Source organism: Ceratotherium simum, chromosome 35, assembly GCF_057802395.1.
Source record: "Ceratotherium simum simum isolate JZ-2026a chromosome 35, ASM5780239v1, whole genome shotgun sequence".
NCBI lineage: Eukaryota > Metazoa > Chordata > Mammalia > Perissodactyla > Rhinocerotidae > Ceratotherium > Ceratotherium simum.
In genome coordinates, this window is record NC_141934.1 from 13,843,081 (window position 1) to 13,868,166 (window position 25,086).

General features: G+C 47.4%; 1 protein-coding gene across 2 annotated transcripts; it reads left to right on the top strand.

Annotated features, from left to right (window-relative positions):
* The first annotated feature begins 12,164 nt into the window (after nucleotides 1-12,164).
* DAO (D-amino acid oxidase) lies at nucleotides 12,165-23,634 on the top strand. 2 transcript variants are annotated; one of them, XM_004429869.3, is made up of 10 exons: nucleotides 12,165-12,367; nucleotides 13,456-13,570; nucleotides 14,837-14,913; nucleotides 15,562-15,627; nucleotides 17,067-17,121; nucleotides 18,372-18,476; nucleotides 19,352-19,434; nucleotides 20,895-21,012; nucleotides 22,140-22,238; nucleotides 23,509-23,634. In XM_004429869.3, exons 1-10 carry the CDS (start codon nucleotides 12,174-12,176, stop codon nucleotides 23,632-23,634), a joined length of 1,038 nt encoding a protein of 345 aa, XP_004429926.2. In that variant the 5' UTR covers nucleotides 12,165-12,173. The 2 variants fall into 2 exon arrangements, with proteins under 2 accessions (XP_004429926.2, XP_087279749.1); XM_087423623.1 differs by lacking the exons at nucleotides 20,895-21,012; nucleotides 23,509-23,634 and having other exon boundaries at nucleotides 12,174-12,367; nucleotides 22,140-22,234.
* The last annotated feature ends 1,452 nt before the right edge of the window (nucleotides 23,635-25,086 follow it).

Consider the following 25,086-nt stretch of genomic DNA (forward strand, 5'->3'; position numbering starts at 1 on the left):
AAGTTCACGTGTTCTGCTTCGGTGGCCCAGGGTCCGCCAGCTGGGATCCTGGGTGTGGACCTACTCACCGCTCATCAAGCCATGCTGAGGCGGCATCCCACATAGAAGAACTAGAAGGACCTACAACTAGGATATACAACTATGTACTGGGGCTTTGAGGAGAAAAAAGAAAAAAAAAGAGGAAAATTGGCAACAGATATTAGGTCAAGGCCAATCTTCCTCAAAAAATATATTAATTAAAAAAAATGATTAGAACAAACTGAATGTATTATGACAGAAAATGCCCATACCCAACAATGGGAAAGAGCATATATTTTAACTCACCAAGGGCTTTTAGATGTGCTAATTTAAGTAGAATCTAACTGGCCTGAAAAATTATTGCAAGTGGCAAACTGAAGATCTTATTTCTATATTAAATCAGTCTGCCCAAACTTATCATAAAGTACACATAACAGTGGATAAAGGAGGCAAACAGATACTTAAATTAGTGCAAAATTACCAAAATACCTGTGGTGGATTCTCTGGCTTCTCTTGTCTCTTTAAATCCATGCCTACTCCTCATTGGCTACTTCAAATGTTATTGATTGGTTTCTTATTATCCTTACTCTACCTGTTCTATAAATGTTATAAACAATGTAATCACAAAGGGTCATACAAAAGCACACATACAATGTTTTTGCAACAATTTGACTTAATTGATAAAACCCATATAACCTATAAAAACACTTCCCTTGTCAGTGCATATCTCTCTGATTGGCAATTATATTTGGCCATTTCCCCCCAGTGTGGATAACTGGGGAGGTCAATTAAAATAAAACCCAGCTCTGAAGGACGTGATGGACCCAGGGCAGGAAGCAATCACCCTGGCCTCAAGGGACAATACTTTGATCATCAGTGTTTTCTATCGAAAGATTATTGATCAAAAGGGAGAAATTATATAAGGAATTTTTATATTTTCAAGTATATGGGAAAGCCATTCTGGTTTAAACTCAATTTGGCCTGACTTTTATTTGAACCAAAGAAGCTTGACTACAGCCTGTTGAACATACATTGTACATCTTCTTTAATCATTACCTTAAAGTAAGGAATGTACTCATGAAGATAAGAATTAGTGCCTCCTTTCTTGTGACTCTCCATCTCCCTTCCCATGATGCCAGGGTCATGTTGACTTGCTGTGAACATACTAATTTGTAACAAACTTCTCCTTGAACCTTTGAAAGAATGTGTCCCTGTCATGCCTGCTGTATATCTCTTTGTTTAGAAATGGTATATAATTGTGCTGAAAATTGCTCTTCTCCTAAGTACTTTCTTCCTTTGCCAAGTCTGCAGCTCCTGGGCTATAGTCCCCAGTTCTGGCTCAAATAAAACTCTTTCCTTTTGCAATTGATTATTTGCATTGACATTGAAAAAATAGCCAACACTTCAAAAGAAAAATGTGCCCCCCCCCAAACAGGCACTTTATAAAGAAATAAACCAAAAGATCCATCCATGTATAAAAAAATTTGTGGTCTCATTAGCAGGGCTGGAACTAGGGTGAGGCAAGTGGGGGAAGGGGGTGCCAAATTTAAGGGGGCTTGTACTTGCAGGATGGTGCAAGTACAGGGCGGGCACCTGAGGGTGGGTGCCTCCTTAAATCTGTAAATTGATAGAGCCCTTCCGGAGGGCCATCTGGCAAAATGGATCGGTATTTAAAATGCAAAAACTCTTTGGCACAATGATTCCATTTTTAGGAATTGGCCCTAAGGAAATAATTAGATAAGTGTGCCAAGAAACATGTCCAGGATATTTGTTTGTAATATCAAAAAATTACAGGGACAGTCCCCATAGGGACCGACTTTAAAAACTGTTACATCCAGGATACAATGGTATCCCCTGAAATGGATGCTACTGTTCTGTAGTCATATGGAAAGATGTTCAGGCCACGCCACATTGATAAGTGAACAGAACGGGAGATGAAACAGCATGCATAACATGATCCCGTTTTTGTGGCTCAAGTGTGTTTATGTTAACATTTGGAGTTCTGCCTCCTGCAGAGAATTCTCCCAGTAAATGATCCTCTCGCCCTGGCCTGAGTGTATTTCAGAGCTGCTAGGAGGCCGTGTTGCTATCCTTCTTTCCTTCCTTCCTCCCTTCCTCCCTCCCTGCCTCCCTTCTCTCCCTTCCTCCCTCCTTCCCTCCCTCCCTTCTCTCCCTTCCCTCCCTCCCTCCCTTTCTTCCCTCCCTTCCTTCCTTCCCTTCCTTGCTTCCTTCCCTTTCTTTCTTTCTTCTTAATCTTAAATGTGCAGCTTGATGACTTTTTACATATGCATACACTCCTGTAACCACCACCCAAATTAAGGGGCACATTTCCAGCATCCCAGAAAATTTCCTCATGTCCCTTCCTGGTCAGTGCCACCCCCAGAGGTAACTCTTCCCGCGTTCTCTATAACTGTCAATTAACATTTCCTGAATGCCATACATATGAAAGCTTGCTGTGTGGGCTCTTTCCTGTCTGGCTTCTTCTGCTTAACGTAATGACTCTGAGATTCATCCCAGTTGTCGTGTGTAGCGGTATTTGTCTTTTTCATTGCTGTATAATATTCCACAGTGTGAATTGTCTGAAAACACCACAATTTGTTTATCCATTCTCTAGCTGATAGATATTTGGGTTGTTTCCAGTTTGGGACTACAAATGTTCTCATACGAGCCCTTTGGTTGATGTATGTTTTCATTTCTCTTGGGTAGGTACATAAGATGAGGGTTGCTTGGTTTTAGGATAGGCATATTTAGCTTTAGTGGATACTGGGAACAAGTTTTTTAATTGAAAGGAGCATAACAGCACCTAGTTTATAGGGCTATTGTGAGATTAAATGAGATAATCCAGGTAAAGTACTTAAAACTGGCACATTGAAATTCACAAAACAGAAATCATTGTTAAGATAGGAGTGGGGGGACCATGAAGATATCCAGCTAACTTTTAACTTAAGTGTTCCCATGATGAACTAGAGCTAAGGTCGTGTGATATAAAAATGGTACATGACTATTGTAAAAAAAAAATTCAAATGAAATGGAAGTATATAGCATAAAAGGTAGAGTTCATTCCACCCTTTTTTTTTTTTTAACTGAAGAAAAATACTACCCCATTTTAAAGACAAGGAAACAGATTTATCCAACGTTTCAATGACTTACCTAAGAATTTCGGCACTAACCCTGCCACTCCATTCTACTTAGAATCCATCCCATCATCTTTCTATGGTACCAGCAACTACTTACATCAAGGAGGAAAGCCAGAACATTACAATTAGACTCGAGACTGAAGTATAAGCAGGAGTGCAATCCATGCATTTTTGAATTGTTCTTTGCTACATGGTTAGTATCACATCCAAATGTTAGAAACTCTACGCTTTACCCAATAGAGAATGCAGGTGGTTTGGAATCTTCAGAGCCAAGCTGGAAAGATCTACATTTGAGAAAACTCCTGTCCTGGACTCTCTCAAAGCCACAGGATGCCGGAGATGTTTGGAACTTCGAGCCAACACCCTCGAGCACTGATACACTTAAAACTAGCAGTTATGTTGGAAGCGATGATGACTCAGCAGACCCCAAACTCCGCTGGATTCCTCTCCACAAGCCCTGTCCACTCACAGTTTGCCTCCGTGGAGATTCACCATCTCTGAACTTCTGCCATATTTGTTAATCATCCTAGTAAGCTGGACAAAATGTGTGTCCAGGCCACAGTACCCCTGCTTGCACAGAACTCCCCTGAAAATTGCGGTCCTGCTGTAACTTATCAGAAAGTCACATGTCACAATCTGTACAGTCATATCCTCAGGTTCCTCATGGGTAAAACAATATTAATAAATCTGCCTAACCACATTATGGGGATTAAATGAGGCAAGGAATAAAAAAGCCCATAGCACAGTCCATTGTAAGTCGTCAATAAATATTAGCTAGCCAATGTTCTATTATGTATTACATTATATTATTACTAATAATATAATACTATTTTATACTATTTTATTATTATTATTACTACTGATGAGGAGTTTAAGTATATTGAATTTAATTAAGGAAAGTATGACTAATCAGTATGCAATTGAATTTTCTTTTAAAACTCTGAATTGGATCCTTTCTCAGCCAAACAATGATTTAAAAAAGAAAACAATAACAGGTAGAATTATTCGTATAGTTGATTTGAATCAATCTCGTCCATTGAGATGTCTGAATGGATCAGGGAAAGAAGGCAAGAATACCACCTACCTTTAGGTATTAGAGAAAGGCAAGGCTTGCACGAAGAGGTGGTATTTTTCAGACCTCTGCTCCTTTACTCACAGAATCCCTACATACTCAATTTTTCTATGTTATAAGTTAAAAGCAATAAGGCTCAGAGAGAACATAACTTCCTGAAAGCATGTGTCTGAGCTGCGGTTGAGGGTGGAAGTTGAAGAAATTTCCATTTCCACCACTGTATTAGTTTCCTAAGGCTGCAGCAATAAATTAACACAAACTTGATGGCTTAAAACAGCAGAAATCTGGGCTGGCCCGGTGGCGTAGTGGTTAGGTGCTTGCGCTGTGCTTCTGTGGCCCGGGGTTCATAGGTTCGGATCCTGGGTGTGCACCGATACACCGCTTGTCAAGCTATGTGGCAGCGTCCCATATAAAGTAGAGGAAGATGGGCACGGGTGTTAGCTCAGGGCCAATCTTCCTCAGCAAAAAGAGGAGGATTGGCATCAGTTGTTAGCTCAGGGCTGATCTTCCTCACACAAAAAGAAAAAAATAAACCAGCAGAAGTTTACTCTCTCGGATTTCTGGAGACCAAAAGTCTGAAAGCTGTTTCACTGGGCCAAAATTAAGGGGTTAGCAGGGCTGCACTCCCTCTGGAGGCTCAGGAAAGAATCTTTCCTTGCCTCTTCCAACTTCCGGTGGCTGCCAGCATTCCTTGGCTTGCAGCCACATCACTCCAGTCTCTGCCTCCATGGCCACGTTGCCTTCTCCTCTTCCGTGGGTATCAAATCTCTGCCTTCCTCTTATAAGGATACATGTGACTGCACTGATCCAGGATAATCTCCCCATCTCAAAGTCCTTAATTTCATCATATGTGTAAAGTCATTTGTTTGGCATATAAGGTAACATTCACAGGTTCCAGAGATTAGGATGTGGCTATCTCTGCAGGGAAGGGGGCATTTTGAGCTACCACAACCACTTTTTCCACTAAACTCTGCACCCTGCTCTGTTTACACCTCTTTCACCAGATCCAGAATGGGAGATCTTGGAGATGCTGCTGACTAGAATACTCTCCTCGACTTTGAAGAAGTTTTTCTCCAGACCGCCACACAAAACCTTCAGACGCTAGAACAATCTGGGCTCATTCAATCCCTTTCAAGTTAGTAAATGAGACTTGAGCTAGCACCTGTGTTTTAGACACTGGGAATTTGAGAGATGAGTAAGGGATATATTTAGCCCCTCGAAATGAACCAGGTGGAACTAGAGGAAACAGTAGTTCCACTTCCCTTTATAAACAATAATAGAATGAACAAGAGATCAGTGAGAATGAAGACCGGAACCACACTGGAACAAAGCCCTGGTCCCAAAAAAAGATCTAAAGCCAGCTCTGGAGATATTCACATCTACTTCAAAACATAGTTGAGAACTGTGTAAGGGTCTCTAGACAATTTAGTATTTGGGAGGAGGGGGGTCAGAAATAATTTAAAATTCATGGAAAAATTGCAAGAATAAACATAATACAAAAAATAGTCATCTACCCTTTCCCCAAATTTACCTATTGTTACAATTTTACTTTATTTGCTTTATCATTTACACGCTCTCTCATAGATGAATTGTTCTAAACCTGATAATAAATTCCTTATGACATGGAAAAAGAAAAAAAGAAAAATACCATGCATCAAATATTTTACACGCATTTTCTCATTTCATCTTCACCTTTTTATTTAATGATGCTGAAGGTGGAGAAGTGGAAGCCAGACCTTCAAAACTGACCCAAAAGATGCCTCACCCAGGGCTGGTTGGTCCCTCTCTCTGGGCCTCCGCCTCCCCATCAGCAAGGCGCTTGGTGATCTCTGGGCTTGAATAATCACAGCTCCAGGTCGAGCCCTGGTAGAGGAGGGCCCTGGAGTCCTGCCTCTTGTGTCTCTGGGATACGGGAGCAAAGAGCCACGCATCCTTATGGTCCAAACAGGCGTCGCCTTGAGCCTCTCCTTGGCCTCATCCACCCAGCGTCCCAGAATGGCATTCGTCTGGTCAGCTGGCCCCCAAGCCCCTGTCCTGTACCTCTGGCCTCCCCTCGGGAGCTGCCAGGCTGACCACCCCCACTCTGCAGGCCCACAGTTGTTCAGGGAATGACCCTCCCCTCCCCCAGGGCGGCAGCAGGAAGAGGGAAGAAAGAGGATCCTCTCCAGCTGGCCCAGGAGACAGACCGCCTTGTGCCCATCAGCCCTCCAAGAACCCCCGCCCGCTGTCGCTCCCTCCCTCCCCCGAGGCCTGTCAGGGGCTTTAGTTCAGCCAGAAAAGTCAGGCAACTTTTCAGGGACCAGAGCGAGGGGAAGTGAGGTCTCTTGGCCTGGCCCGGGTTCAGCCCCTGTGAGCAGCACAACGCTGAGCCCCACCCCTCGCTGTGCCCTGTCTGTACTCCAGACTTTGACCCTGAGCTCCAGTCCGGCTGGTGGGCAGAGAGCGAGGACAGGACACCCCAGAATCAGGAGCCTGCCATCAGGAGACAGGACCCTGCATCCACAGCAGCTTCTGCTTGACTCCAGAAGTTAGGCTCACCAGGTGTGTGTGTGCAGAGAGAAGTGCGCAGCAGAACCCAGCATCTTCCCAGTGTCAACAGAGATGGCTCCACGTTAGACCTTGAGGCAAGTGACAGCCTTGGAGTTGGGCAGGGACCGCAGGTAAGCACCTTCACCTTCCTCATCTGGAAGATGGGGATCACGACTCACCCCTTACAGGGTCTACCTGAGTGTGAAAAGAGGTGATGAATGTAAAGAGCTTAGCACAGAACTGGGCACACAGCAAGTGCTCAGTCAATGGTAATTATTATTATTTTGGGGGCGGGGAGCTGGGAGCCTGGTTGTCAAGTGTTTATAGAATTTGTTCCATTTTAAAGATAAACTCTGAAAATATCAGCTTCATAGGAAGTAACCGTATGGGCCGGCCCCGTGGCTTAGCAGTTAAGTGTGCGAGCTCCGATACTGGCGGCCCAGGTTCGGATCCTGGGCGCGCACCGACACATCGCTTCTCCGGCTGTGCTGAGGCCGCGTCCCACATGCAGCAACGAGAAGGATGTGCAACTATGACCTACAACTATCTACTGGGGCTTTGGGGCAAAAAAAAAAAGGAGGAGGATTGGCAATAGATGTTAGCTCAGAGCCGGTCTTCCTCAGCAACAAGAGGAGGATTAGCACGGATGTTAGCTCAGGGCTGATCTTCCTCACTAAAAAAAAAAAAAAAAAAAAAAAAAAGTTGCTGTATGAGGCAACCTAGAAGAGCTGATTACGTTCATTCAAATACCTCGCCAGTGACTTGGTTTTTCTAGAACAATCCTTTCCTGTTCCTTGCTAAGCTTATGTAGCAATCAAAGGCATAAGCTGCCTCAAATTTCTTTTTGGGGAAAAGGGAGGTTAGAAGCAAGCAAATACAATACTAAAAGGCGAGCAGAATATGTGTCAGGTGCCAACTCATTACTGGCTGCCTAAATAGCTTTATGGCACAGGGCAGAAAGCGCAGATAGAACTGGGCCCGGATACGAATGATGCCCCACGCGGGCTGTGTGGCTTTGAGAGGGTGACGTCCTTTCCCTGAACCTCAGTCCCACATCTGTAGAACCTCCTAGAGCGGTTGAGAGGGTTAAGTAAGAGGATGTCTGTACTGCATCGACATGTGTATTCTGGCAAGTGGCAGACGGCAGGGTGTGTTGGTTCCCTTCCTGCTCTGCTTTTATACAGACATTATAATGACACACACAAACACACACACACACACACAGACCAATGTAATTACCCCAGCCGTTTGCACCTTTCTGGATGCACACTCCCAGTGCGCTTGGTTGAAGTAATGGCATAAAACTGCATCAGTAATAAAAACATCAGTAAAAATGAGAAAACAGCTGACTTAACAACTGAACTGTGTACAGGCGAGTCCAGAAGTTCATTGCCCACACGCATGAATGATTTCACCTGAGGCTGCGTCTGCCAGCTCCTATAGTCTGGCTCCCGCTCCTAACAAGAGCCTCGTGCATTTATATTGCACTTTAACACACACGCCCAGTTGCTTTAATCAGTATCAAATTTGATTCATAGAGTTGATTAAGATAACTGACTTAGGGCACACACTTTCCTTTTCAGTTCTATTCCGATCACCAACACACTAAAAATTCTTACAGTCGTATTTTACGGTTCTTCCAATGCAGGACTCGGAGACACTAGCTGCTTCTCTTCACCTGCTTGACCCTCCGATTTTTCAAATCGTGTGATTTGCCAGCCTGGCATGGTGTTTAAGCACACGGACTTGCGAGTCTGCCCAGCCTGGGCTTTGCTTCTCACTAGCTGGGTGTCTGAGCCTCAGTTGCCTCATCTGTAAAATGGGCATAATGATAACCCCGAGGGTTGTTAGAAGATTAAACTAGATAATGTATATAAAGTTCTAAGCACAATGACTGACACATAGTAAGAGCTGAAAAACTAGCAGCTGCTGTCGTAACCTCCACAGTCTTTTTCTTGACTCCATCTATTCCAGTCTCTTTTTTTTTACAGTTTATTTATTTATTTATTTATTTATTTATTTATTTATTTTTTTATTTATTCATTTATTTTTGTGAGGAAGATCAGCCCTGAGCTAACATCCATGCTAATCCTCCTCTTTTTGCTGAGGAAGACCGGCTCTGAGCTAACATCTATTGCCAATCCTCCTCCTTTTTTTTCCCCCAAAGCCCAAGTAGATAGTTGTATGTCATAGTTGCACATCCTTCTAGTTGCTGTATGTGGGACGCGGCCTCAGCATGGCCGGAGAAGCGGTGCGTCGGTGCATACCCGGGATCCGAACCCAGGCTGCCAGTAGCTGAGCACGCACATTTAACTGCTAAGCCACCAGGCCGGCCCAAAGATCGCATTTCTTTTTTTTTTTTTTGTGAGGAAGATCAGCCCTGAGCTAACATCTGATGCCAATCCTCCTCTTTTTTTTTTTTTTTCTGAGGAAGACCGGCCCTGGGCTAACATCCGTGCCCATCTTCCTCCACTTTATAAGGGACGCCGCCACAGCATGGCTCGACAAGCAGTGCGTCAGTGCGCGCCCGGGATCCGAACCGGCGAACCCCGGGCTGCCACAGTGGAGCATGCGCACTTAACCGCTTGCGCCACAGGGCCGGCCCCTATTCCAGTCTTTCACAGAGACTTTTTAACCCCAAGACCCGCAAACCCTTCTATCACAAACACATGACTTTGGCTGAGTTACTCCTCTTCTCTGGGCTTCAGTTTCCCCATCTGCGTGAGGACATCTAGCTTATCTCTAGAATTTTACACACTGGAGAAACTGAGGCCCACGCTGTTACTTGTCTCTCTTTATCTCGGCCAGTTGGTTCCAGAAGTTTCTCTGGGTCCTCCCTCACGCTCTGCTCTCCGGCATGTGCCACCGCTCCCAACCAGAGGCTCTGCCATGCCTGACCAGCCTTGTTGCTGGAAACCATGTGCCCTGTGACAGCTCTGCTTCGGTCCAAAGCCCCTTTCTCCCTGCCCAGAAATCTCTTAAGGGTTTTCAAACTCTCTCCTTGCCTTACCTCACATGTTTCTACGATGTAAGCAGCTCCATTTTTCCTCAGTCCTTTGCTGGTTTTCTAGGTGGCGTGAGAATGGAAAAAGCAAGGGCCTTGGAGAAGGCAGAGCTGGGTTCACACCCTCGCCCTCCCTCCGACTCTTGCTAAGACCTCGAATAACGTGCCTTGCTCTCTTCCAGCATCAGCTCCCTCATCTGTAAACTGGGGACGATGACAATCACTGCTGTCATTTAGGAGCTCCCTAGCACTTTACGAGTGCTTTCTCTTTTGATCCTCATAAGAACTCCATTCATTCATTCATTCGTTCATTCAGTCATTCGTTCATGGGTCTCTGCTGTGTAGGCCCTGGGGATAGAGCAATAGACAAAAGTCTCTCCCCTCCTGGAGTGATATTCTGATGGGGAGATAACAGGCAGGAAGCTTTGTTAAGCTTTGTTAACTTCTAGAAGTTTCTAGAAGAGGAAACCGAGGCTCAGTTAGGATGACCAACTCATCCCAGTTTGCTCCCTGACTCTCCTGGTTTTAGCACTCAACATCCACATCCCGGGAACACCCTCAGTCCTGGGGAATCCGGGAGGTTGGTGACTCTCGCTCAGTCACACAGCTGGTGTGTGCCAGAGCCAGGCTGTGAACCGGGGTATGTCTGACCCTCCGCGTGGGCTGTCGCTGCCGCCTCCCTGTTCTGTGCCACCTCCCGGATTCATTACAAGGAACTGGAAAATACAGGAAAGGCCCCTGTTCCTGCTTTCTTATTGTTAATGTACAAAAGTGGTCAACTCTCCAGAGGTTATGCAGACAGTCTGAAGGCCCAGAGAGGGGAAGTAACTTGGCCACGGTCACACAGCAAGCCAGAAGCAAAGCCAGGTCTGACCCTCCATTCTTTCTCTTTCCTCCTCTACATCCAATGTTCTTTTCCATTGTTATTTTCAAGGTGCTGGGGGACAGAAGGAGGCCGCTACGTATTGAGGGCCTACTCTGTGCCAGGCACCATACCAAGGACTGTCACCGAGCTAGTCATTTAATCTTCAGGATGACCCCATGGGACAGGGTTACCCCTATTTCACAGATGAGAAGATTGCATCTCCTGAGGTGAAGTATGGGGGAGGAGGGACGGGCGGAGGCTAGGGGTCCCTGAGAGGGTCTGCCCCCGCAACCAAGCCCAGGCTCGCAGCTGGAGGGAGATCGCCAAGAGGAACGATGCCTTTCCATTTTTCGGTTTTATCTTCAACTTGGCTGCTGAAACTCCAACGGAGTCCAGTTCTGTGGGCTGGAGCCATTTCCCCCATCACAAAACTAGGCCATATTGAGAATGTCCTGCTGTGCGGGGCCACAGGCCCCAGTTGCCAGGAGCCAAGGGCTGTGGCAGGAGAGTTGTGAGTAGAGAGGAGGGAAAGTTGAATTTGGCCCTTCTGGGCACAAAAAGTCCCCTTGTTCTGCCTCAGCAGGAGCCGGCAGAATATTTCCCTGCCGTGCAGGTCCAAGCAGTTTCAAAGTCAAAAGCTGCTGGGCCATCTAAACTTCTGAGGACCCGCCAGCCCAGCATCCCAAGGCAGGTCCTGAGGGGGTGTGCTGGGAAACCTGAGTTCTGAGGCCAGACATTCCATCCAGTGTTCTCACAGCTGCATCCACTAGCTGCCAGCTTGGCACACAGTAGGTGTGCAATAAGTGTGTGCTGAGTTTACTTGAATTGAAAATTAAGTCCCAGCAGCACCACTTACTGGCTGTGTGACCTCGGATAAGTTGTTTCACTTCTCTGAGCCTCAGTTTCCTCATCTGTAAAATGGGGCCAATAATACCAGTCCCTACCTCATTAGAATGTTGGGATACTTAGATGAAAGGGTGCATGGGAAGCACTTAGCACTGGGGCTGGCACACAGTAGGAGCCCCACAAGTGTCGGTAAATCACTTTTTTTGCACTAGGCACCTTGTTAAGCTCTTTACATTTGCCATCTTGGTAAATCTTCCATCTACTCTCCGAGGCATGAGTTATTTTTCCCATTTTCCAGAAGAAGTTGGGCTCCTGAAGCATCTTGCCCAAGGTCAATGGCCAGAAGGTGGCAGAGCTGAGATCTGAGCCCATTGTCCTAACCACTAGACTCTCCAGCCTCTGGCTGGGCAGGTGCTCGACTAGGCCCTTTTTATATTCCCAGCCTGGGGACAGGGTATTCAGGGAGGGTCCCCAGAGAGAGATGCATCACTTACCAGCTGTGTGACCTTGAGCATGTCGCTTTGCTTCCCCATGCCTCAGTTTTTCCATGCGTGAGGGTCACTGAGAGGATCAAGTACAAAAGGCCTTGGCAGTGCCCGGTGCTTCCTAAGCCTTCAGGGGATGGCGGCGATGGTGGTGATGATGATGGAGATGATGGTGATGATGGCACGCCTCAACCTTTCCTTCCTGCAGGCTGGCACGATGCGCGTGGTCGTGATCGGAGCGGGGGTCGTTGGGCTCTCCACCGCCCTCTGTATCCATGACCGCTACTGCCCAGCGCTGCAGTCGCTGGAGGTGAAGGTCTACGCAGACCGCTTCACCCCACTCACCAACACCGACGTGGCTGCCGGCCTCTGGCAGCCCTACCTCTCCGACCCCAGCAACCCGCAGGAGACGTGAGTGACAGTCCCAGAGGGTGGCGGGGGGGTGGAGGGGCTGAGTCTGCAGAGGAGATGCCCCCTCTCAGGGTTCCTGTCACCAAGAACAAGCCCTTTGTGGATGCTCTGGCCTGGCATGGTGTGAAGAAAATACTAATAAATACGAAGCCCCTACTCTGTGCCAGACAGTTGCTACCCTTGATCTAATAAAAAGGCTGAGAAGCAACGTGTGCCAGACAGATAGAGCCTTTGTCCCCATTCCTCCCCTAAACCGGGTGGCTGTCGATGCCACGTTCATCTGTGAATCAGGAATGCTTCTAAGCGGGTAAGTGCTCAGGTTTAGCAAAGAATTTGCAAAGGTCGTTATCTTAGTTTAGAAACTGCCAGCTCCTTCAACAAAGGAACCCTCAAATGAATAACAGCTTGAACAAAAGTTTCATTCTCACTCCTGTAAATTCCCAAACGAATGTTCCTGATTAGTGGGTAGCAATTCAGAGGCCCAGGCTGCTTCCATCTTATGGCTCTGCCATCCTCCTCGTGGCTTCCGACATTGCCATTCTCATGGGCCGGCGCCTGTGGGAGGAGCACAGCATGAGGAGCATGTGTGTAGATTCTTTGGGTCCATTGGCCAGAACGCAGTCACTTGGTCACACCTAGCTGCAAGGGAGTCTGGGAAATGTAGTTGATCTATGTGCCCAGGAGGAAGAGGAAAGTATTTGGGAGCAGTGAGCCATTGTCTGCCACCAGCCAATGGGGGGTGACCAGAGTGAGCTGAACTGTGTGGCTCACAGTCCCAAAGCAGGTCAAAGCCTTCATTTAAACCCAGCAACTATGTGACCCCAAGCTGGAGTTAGGTTCCAAATTGTTCTGATGGAGCAACCTTTGTTCCCTCTCTTCTCTATCCTATTAATGGGGAAATACTGGGAAGTCTGGGGAGGGGGAGGACCTGTAGGCATTTGGGGAGGAGTTGCAGGAGCGAACATGGGGAATTTCTGGATTCGGACACATCACCACCGGCCTGATCACAGCCCCGTGCGAGCCGACCCTCGGAGCTCTCTTGCCCAGCTCAGGGTATTAGGTGACGAGACTGTGGGGGATCCTTCCAGGCACTGGAACCAGCAGACCTTCGACTATCTCCTGAGCCACCTCCATTCTCCCCATGCTGCAGACATGGGCCTGGCCCTAATCTCAGGCTACAACCTCTTCCATGAAGCTGTTCCGGTGAGTGAGGAGTCCTTGACTGTGGGCAGAGCCTCCATCACAGACCAGGGCTGGGGCCCTGAGTCTGGGGAGTACTTTGAGCCTCATAGGCGACAAGACTCTTGCATTCAAAACAGATTTACTTTAAATCCTATTTTTGCTTTTAAAATTATTTTTGTTTCCAATTTTATTATTAAATTGGCAGAGACCAAGGAATCTCCTGATGAACAGGGGGGACCAGACTTCGATTGGTATGGGGAAAACTCAGACACGTCCCATAGTGGTGGCACTTGGTGCCGAAGCCAAAAGGTTTCATGAGCCCCTGGAGGGCCCAGGGCTTTTCATCAAGATGGGTTAAAATGCTCATCATGGCATGGACTTCTAAAGCACTTACTATGTGCCAGGCATTGTCCTAACTACTTTACAAACAGTGACTCATTTAATTCTCACAATAACCTGGAAGTAAGTGCTGTCATCATCCTTCTTTGCGGATGAGAAAATAGAGGCTCAGAGAAATGAGTAACTTACCTGAGCTCACAAAGCCTTAAATGGCAGAGCTGGGATTTGAACCCAGGCAGGCTGTGACCACATGGCGCCAGTGTGTTAAGAAGGGCACAGCCTTGGGGGATGTTCTCAGGTTGCTTGGAGGGGGTGGTCTGGTGGGGCATCCAGAACCCCAAGCCAGCTTTCCAGGGTTTTGTTAATGTTTAGCACCATGCTAAGGGCATTACCCACATTGTCTGTCACCTTCGTGGGACCAAGAGTGATTATTAACTCCATTATACAGATGAGAAAACTGAGTCTCAGAGAGTCCAAGGTGGTCAGTGGTGAGGCTGAAATCTCTACCCAGGTTATCTGACCCTACACTCTGCTGCCTCCCTCTCTCACTCTTTGGTGACCCTCACTGTCACCCCTTTTTTCTCCCCTATTTATGACATTTATCCTGTCACTTACCTTCAGTATTACTGTCACCCTTAGTATAGCATAATGGTCCAGAACATGGGCTCTGAAGTCCAACTTGTGGGTTCAAATCTCACTCCACCATTTGTGAGCTGTGTGACCTTAGACAAGTTACTTAACCTCTCTGAGCCTCAATTGGCCCATATGTAAAATGAGGATAAGAATAGTATCTACCTTAATGGATGGTTGTGAAGATTAAATGGATTGGTATAAGTAAAATGCTTGGAACAGGGCCTTACACACAGTGAACATTACGTAAGTTTTTGTCATTATCTTTATTATTGACTTTCATTCATCCCTGTGCCCCCTTCTCTCCTTCCTCTGCAGGACCCTTCCTGGAAAGACATAGTTCTGGGATTTCGGAAGCTGACCCCTAGAGAGCTGGACATGTTCCCCGATTACAGGTAAGGTTATTGTCATGGGCAAAGGGGCTGAGGCCCCACAATTCATGCAACAGGAGATGGAGGCATCAAATTTCCTGTCCCATCCTAGGCCTATAGCCCCTGGTACCCTGGTCTCCTGGTGTTCTGTCCGGCTCCTTCAGAAAAGCTGCCCACTCAAACTGGGCCTTGGGCTAGGGAGGTGGGGGGATATAGAATCACAGATCTCAAGTCCATAAGCTCTATATCACTATCTTATTTTGTAGAGGAGGAAACTGAACTTCAGAGGCGCTAAGTCACTTCCCCAGGTCACACAGACAAGTTGCCAAAATGAGATTCCAACCTAGTCTGTGTGATTCCAAACCCCTCTATTCTTTTCTCTAGAGCCTGATGCCTCTCTGGGTCTCTCCTCACCCCATTCCATGTCTGAATCCCCTCTACAAATGCCCAGTCTGCACTTGCACATCCCAATGTCAGAGAGGGCTTTGTCTGACAGAAAATTTTTCCTTGCATTGAGCTGAAAACAACCCCCCCCTTGGACTTCACCCAGTGGTCCTGGCTCCACCTTTGGGGGCCCAAAGAATGAGATAGCTCCTACCTCCACTTGACAGCCTCCAAATATAGCTCTGATTCTGATCCTTTATTCCCTCCTTTTGCCCGCTGTGACTCTAGCTATGGCTGGTTCAACACAAGCCTGATTCTGGAGGGGAGGAGGTATCTGCAGTGGCTGACTGAAAGGTGAGATTTTCAGCTTCAGTTTGAGACAAGTGCCTGCCAGGGACCAGAGTTGTAGTAGATGGTTGTTCATGGTATTCATCTTTGTATTGACCAACCCCAAATGTTGATGAAAACCTTAGGCTTGGTGGGAGCTGTCCTTGGTCCTGATCACTTCTGTGCCCTAAGACAATGGTTCCCATACCTGGTTGGGCATCAGAACCACCTGGGTAGCTTTTTACATGCGATATTTACTATCGACCTCACTAAAATCTGTAATGTTTGTGTAATAGTTTTAAATGGATTCTCTTAAGTTTTCGAGATCTATTTACATCATCTACAAAACATAAGTTGCCTTTTATTTTTATACCTCAGATTTTTTTCTTGTCTAACTGCTGTGGCCAGTATCTCCAGAACAATGTTAACTAACACAGGTGATAGTGGATGTCCCTGTCTTGTTACTGATGTTAATAGGAATCTTGTAGTGTTCTAAATTAGCATGATTAGCTTGAGAGATACATTTATATTTGTACTCACATACACTCATATTAAGGAAGATTCCATATATTTTCTATAGACTACTAATTTATTAAGATTTTAAAAACTCTGGAATGGATAGTGGCTTCTATCGAATGACCTGGGGAGGTTTTTAAAAATATAGATTTCAAGACCCCACTTTATATCTACTGAATCAGATCCTCTGGGGTAAGGCTCAGAAATTTGTATTTTTAGAAGTTCCCTGGGTGATTCTAATTATTAGCCAGGTTTGGAAACCATTGTACTAAAACATGATTATTTCTCTTAACCTTAGGACACTTATGACTCCTGTTCTGCCTCTTCCAGAAAAGTATGCTCCCAGTTTTTCTATATTGAGGAAACTATGTAGATGAAATAGTCCTGAGGCTATGCTTCAGCCTTTACAGGCTTTACTTCCTATTCTTTTGAGGTTTTGCTATATTTCTAATAGTGACAGATATTTTTCCTCTGGGACATGTAGACGGAGGGGAGGGTGTCCCCAGCCCACCTCCCTCCTCATCTCCTGCTTCTGACAAAGGGCCACTCATCATCGGTCCAACCCTGACCCTCTTCCACCTCACATCTCATCCCTTTTGATGACACAAAGCAATGTGGTGGTAGTAGGGAGCATTTCGAACTAAGATCCCTCAGTTTGAGTCCTAATACCACCATTGACTCACTGTATGAACTTCAGCAAGGCCTTTCCCCATCTCCCTTTGCCCGATGAGGGACTTGGACCACCTCAGGTTTCCCAAGGGACAGTTCATGAATCACTAGTCCATCAGGGGGCTCAAGAACTGGTATGACTACACAGCCATTTCTCAAGGAGCATCCTGTGGGGCTAACATCTGCAGAAGTTCTTTGGGAAACATCCTTCATGCCATCCTCTTGGAGGGATGGGATGGAGAACTGAACACTTGGCTTTTTGATGTGTCTGATCATCCCAGGTTAACTGAGAGGGGAGTGAAATTCTTCCAGAGGAAGGTGGAATCTTTTGAGGAGGTGAGCTGCAGGGCCGGAAGGGGCTGGGTGTGGGAGGGAGAACAGAGGGGGCCTCTGCTTCCTGTTGCTGGGTTGGGGTCCCCTTATCAGCCTTCTGGGATCCCCTTGAGGCCTATCCTAGACTCTAGGCCTTTTCTCACTCTCAGAAGGACTCATTCTGCCTTGATGTTGGTGGCAGGAGCAAAGGGACAGAGGGATCATGGTGGCCATTAGGGGCTAATCTATATCTGAGCCTCAGTGAGTTTTAGGGCCAGGGAGCCGGCTGCTTCTTCCCAGTATCAGCTGCACCCCACCCTCAAGTTCCAGACACTTGGTTGCTTCCTACTGACATCTGGGTTGATGTTTCTACAAAGTCAAGGCCCTCAGCTGACTCACCTCCAGAGTAACACCACCATCAATAATAATGATAGTAGCAACTACTACCAACAGGCACTAGCTATGTACCAGGAGCTTTGCTGTACGACTTCACTCAATCTCGGCATCTGGAACAGTGTTTGGCACAGGGAAGTTTCTTGGTACATGCTACTACTAACATATATAATGAGAATCTGCTCTGGGTCAAGCCCTGATGGGCACTTGGGATACTTAGTTGACTCAGACACAGCCCTTATTCCCCAGGAGCTCACAGTCCAGTGTAGCAAACCCTGGCTCATGAACAACAGCAATGCCTTGTGATGTGTGTGTCCCATCACTGACCTGTGAGGGGAGTTTGTGGGGCTGGGCTGGGAGTTTGGGTGCCCATCACGCTACATCCTTGAGCTGTCGAGTATCCCACAAGCACAGGGCTAGGGGCTCCAACGTGCCTTCTGCAGATGTCTTGGCAGAGCAGAAGCAAGAGAATGAAATAAAAAGGAGTCAGAAGGAGGAAGAGAACTATCTCTGCGTCCTTTCTGACTTCTTCTGGAAGGTTCCAAGAAGGTTCCCCCCTTCCACAGTACTCCTTTCCAAGCACTCTTATGTCCAGAGTTGCGCTGGATCCTCACAGCAGCCTATGAACTGATATAACCAGCCCCATTTTACAGCTAAGACAGCTGAGCCTTGAGGAGGTGACAGGACATTTCTGAGGTCACACAGCGGGTAAACGGCAGAATGGAGATTTGGAGCCAGGCCATGAGTTCCTCGTTGAGCCCCCTCCCTGTTGTTCCACAGGGAACAGAGAGCTGCAGGGTGGGAGGAGGGGGTAGGGAAGGGCCAGGGATACCAGGGTCCTCACCCCCTCCCACCCCACCTGCCCTGTTGGTTGCTGCCAGGTGGCAAGAGGAGGCGCTGACGTGATTATCAACTGCACGGGGGTGTGGGCGGGGGCGCTGCAACCAGACCCCCTGCTGCAGCCCGGCCGGGGGCAGATCATTAAGGTGAGTGTGAAGGTGAGGGATGAGACCTCCTGCTTTTGTCGCTAGGAAGACTGTAGCTGCCTGCTTATTTCGTCTCCAAAGACAGAGGTCACGTCGGGGACATCTGTTAGAAAAGCACCCAGACTTCAGGGAATTGACATGTTAGACAAACAAGAAGAACCGACACGACCCTCCTAAACATTCTCTTTTGGACTTTCTTCTTAATAGCAAAGCATGTGTGTATATGTTTGTACATGTATGGGAGCTGCATATGCCCATAATGTAATAAAAAGAGCACACATTTATGGAGTGTTTACTAAGCCTGAGCACTTCATTGTGTTAATTAATTCAATCCTGTCCACAACCCTTTGAGATGGGGTCTATCATATCACTATTACCATTTACAGATGGGGAAACTGAGGCACGGAGGAATTAAGTAACATGCACAAGTTCACACAGTAGTAAGTGGAGGAATTGGGAGTAGAACCCAGGCAACCTGGTTTAGGAGCCTGGGTGTGTAAGCTTCAGTCCACACCGCCTCTCACTGTGTACGTGTGCACGTGTGTGAAGCGTGCCTATTTGTGGGCTTGTGTGCGTGTGTGTGCCTGTGTGTGTGTACACGTGTGCACTCATAGGCGTGTGTGTTCCTGATGTAGGCTAATGTGTGTGTGCATTTACACGTATGTGGGGCTTTTCTGTGCAATGTGTCAGGAAGTGGGGGTGGCTCTCAACCAACAGCAAGCAGTCAGGTGCAGACTTGTGGCAGAGGGGTCATGGGAGGGCTAAGGAACCAGCCTTGCCACTCTCGTCAGAACATCTGGTCATAGAGGGGAGCAGGACAGGGGAGCCCACTGGTCCAGCTCCCCTGACGAGACTTCTCCATCCTCCGTCAACAGGTGGATGCCCCTTGGATGAAGCACTTCATTGTCACCCATGACCCAGAGAGAGGCATCTACAAGTCCCCGTACATCATCCCAGGGTAAAAATCTGACATCCTAGGGCAGAAGAGGAGGCACTTCTATGCCCTCTTTACGCCCCTGCTGCCTGCTCCAGGACCTCGGCTTAGTCGCTGCAGGTTTTTTCTTCCAGTGTTTTTAGGTGAGGTTGAGCCATTAAACAGGAAGGCAGGACTCAGCCTGGATTGGGCTCTACCATGAACATCCCTTTGGGTGACAGTAGTGGTGATACTGGAGACAAAAGTAGTGGATGTGATGGCAGTGACACTAGAGGTGATGTGAATGGCACTAATGGGAGTAGTGATGGGGTTGGTGGTGACAATGATATTAATGGTAGTGGTGATGATATTAGTGAAGATGGTGGTGGTGTTGATGGGATGACAATATTGTTGATAGTGGAATAGTGGTATTAGAGATAGTATTGTCATTGATGAGGAAGTCTCTGTTTTTTGTGTGTGTGAGGAAGATTGGCCCTGAGCTAATATCTGTGCCAATCTTCCTCTATTTTGTATGTGGGACGCCACCACAGCATGGCTTGATGAGTGGTGTGTAGGTCCACGCCCAGGAACTCGTGAAGCCCAGGTGACAAAGCAGAATGTGTGAACTTAACCACTATGCCACCGGGCCAGCCCCAGGAAGCCTCTGTTGCTTGGGGTGGTGATTGAGACAAGGATGGTGGAGTTGTGACTTTAGTGGAGGAGGTGTGGTGTTGATGATGAGATCAATGTTGATGATGGTGGTGATTGGGAGTGGAGGCGGTAGTTGTTGCTAATGGAAATGACACCATCAATGATGATGTTAATAGTGTGGCAGAGATGACAGTCTCAAAGGCAATGTTAATAGTGTGCCTGTGCTGACTATCTTGATGGCGATGCTAGTGAGGTGGCAGTGATGACAATATCAATGATGATGTTAATGGTGGTTGAGGAAATGGTGAATAGGGTTGACGGTGGTGACATATTAATGGTAGCAAGGGAGGCAGGAGTGAAGATGATGTTGTTGATGGAGATAATATTTTTTCCAGCTTTATTGAGATATAATTGACATATAACATTGTATACACTCAAGATCTACAACATCATGATTTGATATATGCATTTATTGTGAAACAATTACCACAATAAGATTAGTTAACACATCCTTCACCTCACATAATTCCAATTTTTTTGTGTGTGGTGAGAACATTTAAGATCTCTTCTCAGCAACTTTCAAGTACATAATACAGTATTGTTAGCTGTAGTCACCATGCTGTATATTAGAAGAGATGACAATGTTGACAGTGATGTTAACGATGGTGGTAGAGATGGTGGTTGATGTTGTTGAGGCAATTGCAGTGGTGTTGATGGTGTTGTTAGCAGGGATGACAATGGTAATGGTAGTAGTGATTTAAGTAGACATGATGGTCAGGGTGAGCGTGGAGATGACCCCATTCATCTCAAAGGCTTCATTTTCCTTCATCCTTGACCCTCCTCACTTCATCTAGGATCCAGGCAGTGACTCTTGGAGGCATCTTCCAGCTGGGCAACTGGAGTGAAATCAACAATATCCAGGACCACAACACCATCTGGGAGGGCTGCTGCAGACTGGAGCCCACGCTGAAGGTACGGTGGGGGAGGGGTATCAGTGCCCTGGACCAGGGTCCTGGCAGCTGGGTCATGAGGACATTCGAGGATGGGAAGATACCACCACGGGGATAATTGGGCAAATTAATTCCAGCAAGGGTCTGTGGAATACATCAGAATTTGATAATGTGCAAGGAAGTCCTACTGTGGGCTGACGAAACTTATATGGCCATGGCTAAGAGTTGCTCTCTCTTGAGGTGACATATCTAAAACACCTTAGTCTGTCTTCACAAAGAGCGGATGTATTTTTTTTGCAGAGATCTCAGTTTTCACATTTGCCTGCTAGTGGCAATGACGATAGTGATGGTGATGAAGGTGGGGGTGATGGTTTGCGACCTCCTCGGGAGTTTCCTGGGTATAATCTGAAACTGCCCCCCCTGCACACAGAGCGCAGGGAGAGAACGAGAAAGAGGCAGACCGCTCCAGATCGGTAGGTAACAGTTTTAATAAGCAAGGGAACTTACGAGGCTTGTTTTGGGCAGCTGCAAGATGGGTAGATCTCTGCACCTACCCAACAGAATCTTAAAAGTTTATATAGAGGCCTTATCTGGGTTCAGTCAGGTGTACGGTCCAGATGGTCTCATCACCACATTATCTCAAGGCTGTATCCTTGGGACAGCTTCAGGGAGCGGGGGGAAGGCAAGTGGAATGCACATTCCAAAGACAGGGGAGGGGGTGAGGAGCCTCCAATTGCCCAGGTCCAGCTCATGGGTCAAACAGGGAGTCCTGTCTTCTTGTGGACCTCCTCCAACAGAGGGTAAAAGTTGTGGTTGGTGTTGATGGTGGTGAAAACGCTGAGGATAGTGATAATGATGGTGATGAGGTGGTGACTGTTGAGAATATCATGGTGGTGACTGCTGGTGGTGCTGGTTGATGAAGATGGGGCAGTTGATAGAACTGGTGGTGAGCTGGTGGTAGTGATGGTAATGATGCTGGTGGCTGATAAATGTGGTGATGATGGTAGTTGTGATTAATAAGAGTGATGGTGATGTGTCACTGGTGGTGGTAATGGTAACGAGGTTCCAAAAGCTAACTCTCTATCACCTAAAAATGGCAGCAGAAAAAAAAAAAATCCAGAGATGAATTACTAACACTTTTATTTCCAGAAAGCAGCAATTGTTGGTGAATGGACTGGCTTCCGGCCTGCACGCCCCCAGGTTCGGCTAGAAAGAGAACAGCTTCGCTTTGGACTTTCAAACACGGAGGTATGCTCTCCAGGCAAGCAAAGCCATGCCCTCCCCTGCTCCTAAAAGGGCGCTGGCATTTCCAGGGAAGAGTCTTGCCTGACATCCAGCTCCACACTGCCTCCTGGCAGGCAGAGACAGTGGTGCTAATATCCCCTCCTCTATAAACAGGGAAACCGAGGCTCCGTGATGGTAAAAGATCTGCTCAAGGTTACACAGAGGACATTTACAGAGAGATTTGCTAAAGCCTAGGGGCGAGTAGAAGGAAATAGGTACTTAGTGAACATCTACTTTGTGCACATGACTTGACTTATTGAATCTCTCCTATGGCTCTCTGGGATAAGAACTGTTCTCCCCATGCTTTGGATGAGCAAACTGGGGCTCTAAGAGGTGATGTGACTTGCTTAAATCAGACCACTGGTGAGGGGCAAGGCTGGGATGTGGTTTGATTTTGATTCCAGAGCCATTTCCCAGATATCTGTTTTGTGGCTGCCCATCATCTCTCTGGGGTCGCCTCTCATGTCCTCTCTCTTGGGGTAGGAACTGGGTTTACTGGGCAGTTGTCCTGGGCTGAAGGAACTGATCTGAGTAGGTGGTGGCTGGGCTCCCACCAGGAAAGTAATCTCCCTAACTAGGTCACCCTCCCTCCCTTAACCTGGGCATGGGGTGTGTGTGTGTGTGTGTGTGTGTGTGTAGAGGGTTGTGTCTTTGTGTGTAGAGAGGTCATGTGTGTGTGTGTGATGTGTGTATATAGAGGATTGTGTGTAGAAAGTCATATGTGTGTGTGTAGAAGGGAGAGTCACGTGCAGAGTTTAATTCCCTGCTGATGGTTCTAGCTTTGAAAAAGGCCCCAGGGGTCTCGCCTCTGTCCACAGGACGAATTAACACATTATCCAGAGTCCACTCAGATGGTACCCCACTTTTCTTTCCTCCAGAGGTGGGTAGAAGAGTGTTAACACAGGAGGCTCAGCAGTCCGGAGCAGGATGTGAAAGAGGAAGTTGATTTAGGGAACTTCAAACAATTTGATGTGGGGTGGTGGGAATCTCTGACCTCAAGTTCTAGATGATTCTACTTCTCCTGTGCTGAGTGCATAAAGCAGGTCCATCTCCTAAGCAGAAGAGGAGTCTAGGGTGTCATCCTCCAGCTCCTCAAACCATCCCCCTTAGTGCTGTTCCCGGGGCCCCACCCAGCCGGGGTGCTGAGACGAGCTCAGTGCTTTGCCCAGGACCCTTCAGGAAGCTCCTGCGTCTTCCAGGGCAGACCTGGCACCTTCTCTCCTGCCTCTGCCAGGTCATCCACAACTACGGCCACGGAGGCTATGGGCTCACCGTCCACTGGGGCTGTGCCCTGGAGGCGGCCAAGCTCTTTGGGGAAGTCCTGGCTGAAAGGAAGCTGCTGCTTCCGTCCCACCTCTGAGGACGCTGGCGGCCACCGCCTCCCCCGCCAGGACCCCCGCTGCCCTCGGCCAGCTAATCAGCACGCTCCTCTCCAAGCCATCGCCCGCCCCCCACGCCCCCGACTCCTTCCCATAAGAAGCACGAGCTCATGTGAGAAGAAACCACCAAGTCAATTCCTGGAAGTGAATCCAGCCCCACCTGGGCCCCTCTGGTCGCTGAGGTCTCTCCGCCCTCTCTGGGCCGACGTGATGGAGACAGCTGGGGGCTGTTGTTCCACGAGTCCTCAGAAGAAAGGAAAGCTCAGAAAACCAAAGGGACAAGCCGAAAATTGAGGACAGTTGAGTTTGAATAACTTGATGACGAGTTATTCTAACATGTTAAAGGTTCTGAAAAGTCCTACAGCAAAGACACCCATCTGATGTCGTTTAACCCAGTCTTCCCAAACCTGTCTGGCTATGGAATCCTTTTGCCCAGAGCGCCAATGCCACAGAATGCACGTGAGGGATCGCTGTGATAAATTTTGTTGCAGGAAGTTATATATAGAACTGGAAGGTGGGTACAGCGCAGAGTGTGGAGTGTGGAGGAGGCAGGAGAGGCGGGACATTGAACTAGCGACACAGGATGCCTGTTCCACGTCTAGGATTCCAGATGGCATCAGCTGTCCACTGAGTGGCCCCTGGGGCACTAGGACCCTTGAGGAGGGACCACTGGGGTGGGATGAGGGATCCTCCCACAGGGAACCCCTTCATAGAGAATTAAACTCACCAAGCACACTCCTTGTTTAGGGGACAGAATTTAATGTGTCTTATCTTCTGGCTGGCGTCCTCTGAGATGGCAAACAGGCTTCCAGATGTTTTTGAAAGCCTTGAATGAGCCTAGAAGGCACTTTAGCATCTTCATCCCTAATTATCTGCCTCAGCCTCTGAGATTGTCTGGGTTTTTGTGAGAGACCAGAGCCTAGAAGTCTTCATGTATCTGGGACCAGTGGCACCCTATGTGGTATGAGGAGGTCTCTCACCGGCCCATGCCATGTTCATGTCCATTTCCATGCCATTAGTATCTGTTCCCTCCCATGCCATTTCACCTGGTGGGTTCTTCATGAAGCACCTGCCATGATTTTGGCTGGCCCTAAGCTAAGTAGGGTGAGAGAGCCAAGATCCGTTAGAGTTCCTGTCCTAATAATAATAATATTCAGTAATTATTATTATAGCTAAAATTTGTTGCATTCTAACTGGGTACCAGTGCTAAAGTCTTGCACACATTACTCATTTAATCCTCACAACCCCCACCTCCCTATGAAGTAGCTATTATTCCCATTTCACAGGTGGGAAGACCAAGGCACAGAGAGATAGTTCAAGGTCAACGGCTAGGAAGGAGTAGAATGGAGATTCAGGGCCAGAAATTATGGGATTTCAGGGCCTCTTTCAACCACTTTCAACCACTGCACAGCACTGAATGCCAGGTTGCAGGG

What these genes read in the sequence shown, in the direction of transcription:
- DAO (XM_004429869.3), top strand. Translation starts at nt 12,174, where the DNA reads ATGCGCGTGGTCGTGATCGGAGCGGGGGTCGTTGGGCTCTCCACCGCC. An exon ending in TCTTCCATGAAGCTGTTCCG is followed by an intron (nt 13,571 to 14,836) that starts GTGAGTGAGGAG and finishes CTTCCTCTGCAG; the next exon opens with GACCCTTCCTGGAAAGACAT. An exon ending in GACATGTTCCCCGATTACAG is followed by an intron (nt 14,914 to 15,561) that starts GTAAGGTTATTG and finishes CTGTGACTCTAG; the next exon opens with CTATGGCTGGTTCAACACAA.